Source organism: Pristiophorus japonicus, chromosome 6 (assembly GCF_044704955.1).
Source record: "Pristiophorus japonicus isolate sPriJap1 chromosome 6, sPriJap1.hap1, whole genome shotgun sequence".
NCBI classification, from domain to species: domain Eukaryota; kingdom Metazoa; phylum Chordata; class Chondrichthyes; family Pristiophoridae; genus Pristiophorus; species Pristiophorus japonicus.
Window position 1 is genome coordinate 217,335,158 of NC_091982.1, and position 10,293 is coordinate 217,345,450.

The following is a 10,293-nucleotide window of genomic DNA, read 5'->3' on the forward strand; positions in this document are numbered from 1 at the left end:
TAACTGAATCGAATTTCGTCTTAGAATTCCTGCATTTCTGCTTCCAGATAGTAAACATGACAGAATATCATCAATAGAAGCATAATTAAATGTATATGCTTTCTTTCAACATAACCGTTTAAAGTATGTCTACAGTTAGGAGTATATGGAAAGGTGCCTGTTATGATTATGGATAATATAATAATTTTATTAAGTGTTATAAAGGTCATAATCATGTTTGCTAAAAACTACTTTCTGGTATATTTAGTGCAAATCACAGATTTTCAGTGAATCATAAATATGACTAAATCACTTAATATTGTAATGCTAATATTACAATTTCTGGACTTTTGCTTCCGCACATAATTTAAAAGAACATAAGAAATAGGAGCAGGAATAGGCCATTTGGCCCCTTGTGCCTGCTCCACCATTCAAAAAGACTATGGCTGATCTGATCTTGGCCTCAACTTTACTTACCTGCCTGTTCCCCATAACCTTGGCTCCCTTATCATTCAAAAATCTGTCTATCTCCACCTTAAATATATTCAATGACCCAGCCTTCACAGCTCTCTGGGGTAGAGAATTCCAAAAATTCAGTAGATGTTAATAAATATGATGTGATTGGGATTACGGAGACGTGGCTCCAGGATGATCAGGGCTGGGAACTCAACATTCAGGGGTATTCAACATTCAGGAAGGATAGAATAAAAGGAAAAGGAGGTGGGGTAGCATTGTTGGTTAAAGAGGAGATTAATGCAATAGTTAGGAAAGACATTAGCTTGGATGATGTGGAATCTATATGGGTAGAGCTGCAGAACACCAAAGGGCAAAAAACGTTAGTCGGAGTTGTGTACAGATCTCCAAACAGTAATAGGGATGTTGGGGAGGGCATCAAACAGGAAATTAGGGGTGCATGCAATAAAGGTGTAGCAGTTATAATGGGTGACTTTAATATGCACATAGATTGGGCTAGCCAAACTGGAAGCAATACGGTGGAGGAGGATTTCCTGGAGTGCATAAGGGATGGTTTTCTAGACCAATATGTTGAGGAACCAACTAGGGGGGAGGCCATCTTAGACTGGGTGTTGTGTAATGAGAGAGGATTAATTAGCAATCTCATTGTGCGAGGCCCCTTGGGGAAGAGTGACCATAATATGGTGGAATTCTGCATTAGGATGGAGAATGAAACAGTAAATTCAGAGACCATGGTCCAGAACTTAAAGAAGGGTAACTTTGAAGGTATGAGGCATGAATTGGCTAGGATAAATTGGCGAATGATACTTAAGGGGTTGACTGTGGATGGGCAATGGCAGACATTTAGAGACCGCATGGATGAATTACAACAATTGTACATTCCTGTCTGGCGTAATAATAAAAAAGGGAAGGTGGCTCAACCGTGGCTATCTAGGGAAATCAGGGATAGTATTAAAGCCAAGGAAGTGGCATACAAATTGGCCAGAAATAGCAGCGAACCTGGGGACTGGGAGAAATTTAGAACTCAGCAGAGGAGGACAAAGGGTTTGATTAGGGCAGGGAAAATGGAGTACGAGAAGAAGCTTGCAGGGAACATTAAGGTGGATTGCAAAAGTTTCTATAGGTATGTAAAAAGAAAAAGGTTAGTAAAGACAAACGTAGGTCCCCTGCAGTCAGAATCAGGGGAAGTCATAACGGGGAACAAAGAAATGGCAGACCAATTGAACAAGTACTTTGGTTCGGTATTCACTAAGGAGGATACAAACAACCTTCCGGATATAAAAGGGGTCAGAGGGTCTAGTAAGGAGGGGGAACTGAAGGAAATCTTTATTAGTCGGGAAATTGTGTTGGGGAAATTGATGGGATTGAAGGCCGATAAATCCCCAGGGCCTGATGGACTGCATCCCAGAGTACTTAAGGAAGTGGCCTTGGAAATAGCGGATGCATTGACAGTCATTTTCCAACATTCCATTGACTCTGGATCAGTTCCTATGGAGTGGAGGGTAGCCAATGTAACCCCACTTTTTAAAAAAGGAGGGAGAGAGAAAACAGGGAATTATAGACCGGTCAGCCTGACTTCAGTAGTGGGTAAAATGATGGAATCAATTATTAAGGATGTCATAGCAGTGCATCTGGAAAATGGTGACATGATAGGTCCAAGTCAGCATGGATTTGTGAAAGGGAAATCATGCTTGACAAATCTTCTGGAATTTTTTGAGGATGTTTCCAGTAAAGTGGACAAAGGAGAACCAGTTGATGTGGTATATTTGGACTTTCAGAAGGCTTTCGACAAGGTCCCACACAAGAGATTAATGTGCAAAGTTAAAGCACATGGGATTGGGGGTAGTGTGCGGACATGGATTGAGAACTGGTTGTCAGACAGGAAGCAAAGAGTAGGAGTAAACGGGTACTTTTCAGAATGGCAGGCAGTGACTAGTGGGGTGCCGCAAGGTTCTGTGCTGGGGCCCCAGCTGTTTACATTGTACATTAATGATTTAGACGAGGGGATTAAATGCAGTATCTCCAAATTTGCGGATGACACTAAGTTGGGTGGCAGTGTGAGCTGCGAGGAGGATGCTATTAGGCTGCAGAGTGACATGGATAGGTTAGGTGAGTGGGCAAATGCATGGCAGATGAAGTATAATGTGGATAAATGTGAGGTTATCCACTTTGGTGGTAAAAACAGAGAGACAGACTATTATCTGAATGGTGACAGATTAGGAAAAGGGAAGGTGCAACGAGACTTGGGTGTCATGGTACATCAGTCATTGAAGGTTAGCATGCAGGTACAGCAGGCGGTTAAGAAAGCAAATGGCATGTTGGCCTTCATAGCGAGGGGATTTGAATACAGGGGCAGGGAGGTGTTGCTACAGTTGTACAGGGCCTTGGTGAGGCCACACCTGGAGTATTGTGTACAGTTTTGGTCTCCTAACTTGAGGAAGGACATTCTTGCTATTGAGGGAGTGCAGCGAAGATTCACCAGACTGATTCCCGGAATGGCGGGACTGACCTATCAAGAAAGACTGGATCAACTGGGCTTGTATTCACTGGAGTTCAGAAGAATGAGAGGGGACCTCATAGAAACGTTTAAAATTCTGATGGGTTTAGACAGGTTAGATGCAGGAAGAATGTTCCCAATGTTGGGGAAGTCCAGAACCAGGGGTCACAGTCTGAGGATAAGGGGTAAGCCATTTAGGACCGAGATGAGGAGAAACTTCTTCACCCAGAGAGTGGTGAACCTGTGGAATTCTCTACCACAGAAAGTAGTTGAGGCCAATTCACTAAATATATTCAAAAGGGAGTTAGATGAAGTCCTTACTACTAGGGGGATCAAGGGTTATGGCGAGAAAGCAGGAAGGGGGTACTGAAGTTTCATGTTCAGCCATGAACTCATTGAATGGCGGTGCAGGCTAGAAGGGCTGAATGGCCTGCTCCTGCACCTATTTTCTATGTTTCTATGTTTCTATGACCCTCTGAGAGAAGAAATTCCTCCTCATCCAATGGGGGTGAAATTGTACTTTGGCAGAGGCACAAAACGGTGATGGCGGATGAGCCGCCCATTATACCCCCACCTGATTCCACCGGCTTCAGTGGAAAGGAAATCGGTGTCTATAATGGGCAGCCCATCTGCTGCCACCTGTTTTGCGCCCTTACTGCATTTGAAATTCACCCTCAAAGTCTTTCATGATGTATATAGAGAAAACATTGGGGCATTTTAGTATATTGAAGTTTAATATTCCAGTTGTTCCATAGCCTGCTGTGGCCTGCATTGTCCCTACCTTCATGCCTTCTACCATCTTTTCGTCTTCTGAATTGATCCTTTTTTGTCCTCACAAAACAATTACCAGTGGATGTTAGAAAACATTAATTTTATAGAATGCATTTTATAAAATTACAGAATGTTTTCTACTATTTTCGTGGATATTCAAATCATTGATAACAATGTCAGGAAGAAGTACGCAACGGCACAGGAGCACGGTGTCGTCCAATTCATAGAACATGAACCAGCAAATAACCATGATTATAGCACTGGTACTAATTTGCAAACATGATGGATAGGAAAAGATCAGCTGGTTCATCATGCCCACCCCACATGGTCATGATGCCTTAAACACCATGATTCCATGATTCACAACACCCCCAACCACTATCAGCCATGCAATCTCCTGGGAGTGGGAAAAAACAGATTTTTAAAAACCCACGGCCAATTTAGGAAGGGAAAAATAATGAGGAAAATTCCTCTCCAAAGACCCTTAACTGATGAAACTCGTCCAGGAGACCATATTGATGCTGATTTACTTGGTATTCCACCTGGAACTGGTTCAGCTCTATTTTGAAGCAAATCAATATTCACGACATGAGCCGGCAATTTGTTCTACAGGTTTACTACTGCAGCATAGTCACTATTTGTTGCAGCTGTTTATCATTTACAACCTCTATAGTATAGATTATAGATAAATACTGAGCACTAATGTACTTCTCTAAACTATTTTTGCTTGAGATGTTTCTTTTTTTTAAAATACAGACCCTCCACTGCATTGTTAGACCCAGGCACACCTGACTTCTCTGCTTTGGGTTCCGTTGGCGATTGGCTTCAAATTATTAAGATGGACAGATACAAAGATAACTTTACAGCAGCAGGATACACCTCCCTTGAGGCAGTGGTACAGATGAACCAAGAGTAAGTACCAAGATGTAATATAAAGACCTGAATGAATTGCATGTGTATTTGCCATCAGAGTTTCAATAAATTTTAAATTGCAACAACCTAAACATTGCCAAATATGTTATACTTAAAATTGAAGTCACTTGGATCATACCGGTGAACATCCACATACAATTTTGCTCACATTAAGAGTGCCCACTTAACCCTCTCCTTCTGTATACATACAAATAAGAGTTCGGCATGTGTGATCAAGGTTACAGCATTTGGACGTGGATTTGAATCCAGTTCAGATTAATAGAATAGCAAGGCCCCTGAATGTTGGCTGTAAAGATCCTACACGAAATATGTCAGGGCACCCTTAACCCATTTCATAGAGGATATAGGTACAGAGCACAAACTACCCTAATTTGATGCTCATGGACAATCTCACCCAAAGGCCACAAGGGTGGCTGGTCTTGCATGCTATTCTGAGTTTTGGACTGTGTAAAAAGGACATATTTCTGTGTCCAGTTGTTCAATACCTAATCTGGAAGTGCTTGGTCCCAACATTATTCATTAGAAATGGGAAAATTTCACTCCCCGGCAGTAATATCCCTCAGCTTGATAAGAAACAAAAGAATTTGCATTTATATAACTCTTTTCATGTCCTTGAAACATCCAGAAGCACTTCACATCCAATGAACAACAACAACTTGCAATGAAGTACTTTTTGAAGTGAAGTCACTCTTGTAATGTAGGCAAACGCAGCAGCCAATTTGCACACAGCAAGGTCCCACAAACAGTAATGAGATAAATTGCCAATTAATCTCATTTGGTTGGAAGAATCTCCTGCTCTTATTCAATTACTGCCATGGGATCATTTATATTCACCTGAGAGGATAGAAAGGGCCTTGATTTAACATCACATCTGAAAGACAATACTTCTGACAACGCTCTCCCAGTACTGCACTGAAATGTCAGCCTAGATTATGTGCTCAAGTTCGCAGAGATGGGGTTCAGAGGCAAGAGTACTAACACTGAGCCAAGGCTGACACCTCAGCTCAAAGTTTCACTTGAAATATACTGACCTGATCTCAACTGTGCTGCAACCTTCTTAGTTATGTAGTGTAAGGAATCAATGGGCAGCCTGACAAGCTGAAGGCACTTTTTATATTGCGGAGGTAAGGTGAGGAGAATAATCATTCTGCCTTCAGTTACTTATGCTGCAGAATCTGAGTATATGGACTGAACTTTCTACTTATTGAGTATGAGTGGGCAGAAAATCCCGTAACTTGGGATTAAAGAATGTTACGAGAGTAAGCTTATTTGCATGTTTGTCACAATTCTCAACAATGTCTAACAGTACAAAACCCTTGCCGTTAATTTTGAAGACCATTGTCCCTGACGCTCTAAATGAAAAAAATATAGCGGTGGATTCATTGTCCCAATTTGCTTGGGGAGAATTGGGATATCCAGGTGTCTTCTGTTTTATGAATAGTACATATGCTTTTGACATGACTTGTTCTGACTTTTGTTCTCTGTTATTTGTTTCCATAGTGACCTGGCCCGAATTGGAATCACAACAATGGTGCATCAGAGCAAGATCCTGAACAGTGTCCAGGGAATGAGGGCCCAGATGCAACAGATGCAGGGAAGAATGGTTCCCGTCTGAGCCAGTGCAAAAACTCAATGAAATTAGTTTACCTCATCCATGCACTTTAACAGGAAAAAATATGCACTTTTTACTTCATTGTTGCCCTTTGATATAAGGATATTTTGTCAGTGGTTTTGCCTGATTTGAGGACAGAGTGCTGAACTTTATGACCACTGTATGACATATTGCAGAGACCTTCGCCTAAATAAGAGGAAACTGGATCACATATATATTTGTTTTTAAATCCCTGCATTTCTTGGATAAACTCTCAAGAAGGAGCCAATCTTTTAATTTCATAATTACTATCAGATTTCATGTTTTTTTAATAATCACTGGATTGAAGGCTACTTTTCATCTGTGGGCTTGCTAATGAAGGACTCGTATAAGCTGATTTGAAGCTCTCCAAGACATTCCAGTAGACACAGTCTTGCTTTGAGCAATGATTTGATGAACAATGAAGCCCTTATAATGACTGAAGCCCTTATAATGACTGCATCCTATGGAGGTTTCTGTAAACTGCCGCTATGTTCTTCCAAGTTTTTGCTGAAATGAGCAGGCAGCCTTGTGGATTACCATTTGAACTAAAATGAATTTAATGTAATGTAACTTCTAGTGGTTCCCTACACAAATATCGTGGATGTTCCTTCCATCAAGAAATGTCTAGGTCGATTTTTGGAACGGAAGACCACCAAACCTTGGCTAAGGAACTACCGTCCCTTTGAATGATGAAGGGAAATTGCTGCAATCAACTGCAAAAGATGGCAAGGTAAATAGAAACTTAATCAAACTCTCACTGAGTCATCACAAGTATGATCATCTGAAATTAGTGTTATGTGATAGATTGCTTTGAATGATGCCACAACATAGATTCCCCCCTCCCCCATCAAACCCATTTTCTTCCCCTACTCCTCTGCTGAATTTTCTGAATCATATTGAATGTGGTTCCACAGGTTCCCAGAAAGTCCCAGGTGTCTCATTCAAGTGACAGTCACTACTGGCAGGCTATTTGACCAGGAGGTAGCAGCATGAGAATGTATAAAAAGCCCACTGAAGTTACAAATAGTGACAGAGGAAATGTGGCAGAGGAAAAATTTAAACCTATTGAATTGTTTGCTTCCCTGGAAGCACTGCACCAGGATCCATGTTTAAGAATTGTGAGGGCTGAAATTGCCCCTCCCGATAAGGCCTCTGGCCACCACAACGCTCGCCCAGTACTACACTGAGGGCAATTTCCACCCCCCGTGTCATCATAGGCAGTCCCTCGAAATCGAGGAAGACACCCTGTGTAACATATCTCTGGAGCCAATTTTATATTCATGGTGCTATTTTTTAAAAAACAGCCTATTTTCATATATGTTCCCCACATTACATAGTGTTGTAACTTGTCAACAACAGCAGTCCAGCTCAGCAGGTGAAGCTGGGCATCACAATGCCTGAACTAAGTGCTCTGTAAATAACCTTTCAGGACCAATAGAAAGGTGATAATTCCTAACTTGATGGAATCTCAGTTGAACACTCAGCCCCTTTATTGCAAATTAAATGTCTGTCAAAATTAAGTTAAATTCTCTTTTGTTTCTGGACTGGAACTGTTAGATAAGGGGTGGTGGGGGAATTGCGGTCGGAGGCTTCCTTCAGACGAACGCCTCCGCCCCAAAGAATTTACAAAAATACCTGGTGGCCACAGAGGAACGTCAGAGGCCTCCATTTGCTGTGTAGCGTACGGGAACATGTCCTCCAGATACGGATGCGTATCGTGGAATCACATGGGCCTGGACAGCCAATCACTATGGAGTATTTTCATTGATAATAATGGGAGCTCTGTTTTTACGAGCACAATAAATAAAAAAACACCTCACATATTTAAAATTAATTGAAATTGAATGTAATTAAATGTTTTAGAAAAAAAAAATATATTTTTTTAAGTGATTTTAATAGGGTTAAAAATAACCTTACCTTAATGGACAAGGTTTTTATCTCAATTTTGTCTCAAGATTGCCGCAATTTTTGGCCCAATAAGTTATGGAAGTCTATCCTTCACCATAAACATATATGAGAGAAAAATATGATTTACATGGGAACAAATTCAGGTTACCCACCACAAACCCATACAGACTCAGTGAATAAATTAAATAGCTCCGTGAAGACACTTTGTTCTGCTCTCCCAAAGGCGTTGACTCTTCACTGTGTTTGGCTCCATTGACATCTGCTTCCTTCCAGCACCACACCCAAGTGTCCATGCTTCATTTCTGAACGTCAGCAGGCCATTCAGTTTGGGGGCTGAGACAACACAAATACTTTCCAGAAGGGCTCACTGGATGGTGATCAAGAGCAGCTATTTTTTCTGCTCCCCAGCCAAAGTAAGCTGAACCCAATTGCCACCATGGCTGAGCTCAAAGCAGCACAGACCAGAAGTCAAACCCACAGCCCCCTGCACAGCTACACCCTGTTTTACCAGCTGAACCATCTGTGCAACCAACTATTAATATTTGAAAAAAGAAAATTAGAGCTGATGTTTTGGATATTTTCAATGGAAAAGTAACGAGCAAAGCACTTAACAGATCTCAAGACTTTGATTTCAGTTATGAGCAAGATATCTTAGGAAGTTTAAGATAACAGTTCAGAGGAATTAAGGCTGAATGTATTTCTTAGAAGTAAATGGCTTACCCAATCTCTAAAAACTCTAATTAAACCAAGCATATTATTCAGTATATTGCATTAGAAATAACAGATGTACAACTGTGATTTTCAAATCTGGAAATCATTACTGGGAGGGCAGGAATAATTTCTGTCTAAAATGTTTCTCTTTCCTCTCCATCTCCCATCTTTTGTTTAATCTAACTGAAGTTCTAGAAACTCTGCACCCTAGTCCCCAGTTACATCCCTCTCTCTAGATATTTGCTCAGACTGGGCTTAATGTTACAACTCTTTTGGGGGGTACAAAATAAACATTAGATCGAGTACCCCCCCCCACTTCGATCTGGGGGACACTCCAGACACTTACCCAACAGCTCTATAACTCTTTTAGGGTAGACAAAATTAAACATTAAATCAAGTGCCCCCCGATCTGGGGGACACTCCAGACACTTTTAACTGCCCTCTTTTTTTTGTGTTTTTTTTTGATGTTACACCACCTCAGTTTCTGTTGCACCTGATCTCAATAAATTCCTTATCATGTCCAACAAAAGAGACTGTTCATTTCCACCTCTATAACATGGCCTCTCACTAAATACAAGTCTCTTGGCAGACTAATGACTGCATTTGGTATAAGATTGTTCTGCACAACTGGGAATTAGTTACAAAAAAATCGCCTTTAAGGAGTTGCTTGCAATAATCCAAAACTGTTTTTGTTGCCATTACAGAAAAACTAAAACTAGAATCATGTGACTTGAGCCCATTGTGGTTAACAGTAGCAACTTTGATTGACGACAAGCTGGGGATCATATGTAGCTGATAAAATTGTTTCCAGCAAACAATATTCTAGAAATGAAGATTGCTATGAAAGAGAATTAATGCTAAACTAAACAAAGTTGATTTAATCTTTATATATAATGTTTAACCATCTTTACTACATTATGCAACAATTAATAAATCAATTATCCGTTGCTTTGCTTTAGAACTGATTCAACTGCCTAATCAACCTCAGCATGCAGCCACTGGGAACTCAGAAAAACAATCAACATGGAAAATCCCACAGGACCTAGTCCCACTAAGATCAGATCCAAGGAAGGAACTTCAGGTCCAAAAACATCGGCTTCAGACCAGCCCAAATTCAAAGCAAAAAAAAAGAAAAATCTCACATTTTAAGTATATAATGTTCAGCATCTGTTCTGGAAAATCACTAGAGGAATGTACTGTGTAAGATAACTAACCTTTGTGGACTTCTGCATGTCACTGCTGCGCCTAGTGTGACAACCTGTTCAAAATACGATTAGGTATTAATAATGTCTGGAATCTGTTATATAGGAACAGATCCCTGGACCTTTCACTGAGCTGTACACGTGTATTTTATTGAAGTAGCATTTCAAAATGTGCCATTGGAATT

The 10,293-nt window shown here is 40.7% G+C and overlaps 1 protein-coding gene across 1 annotated transcript in view; it reads left to right on the forward strand.

Moving 5' to 3' along the window:
• Positions 1 to 10,043, forward strand: part of LOC139265961 (ephrin type-A receptor 4) — a 120,015-nt gene extending 109,972 nt beyond the window's left edge. Inside the window, exons 16-18 of the mRNA XM_070883599.1 lie at positions 4,478 to 4,633; positions 6,155 to 7,017; positions 9,866 to 10,043. Coding sequence (XP_070739700.1) covers positions 4,478 to 4,633; positions 6,155 to 6,269 — 271 coding nt within the window. The 3' untranslated portion in view covers positions 6,270 to 7,017; positions 9,866 to 10,043. The remainder of the gene's footprint in view (positions 1 to 4,477; positions 4,634 to 6,154; positions 7,018 to 9,865) is intronic.
• Positions 10,044 to 10,293: the final 250 nt, after the last annotated feature.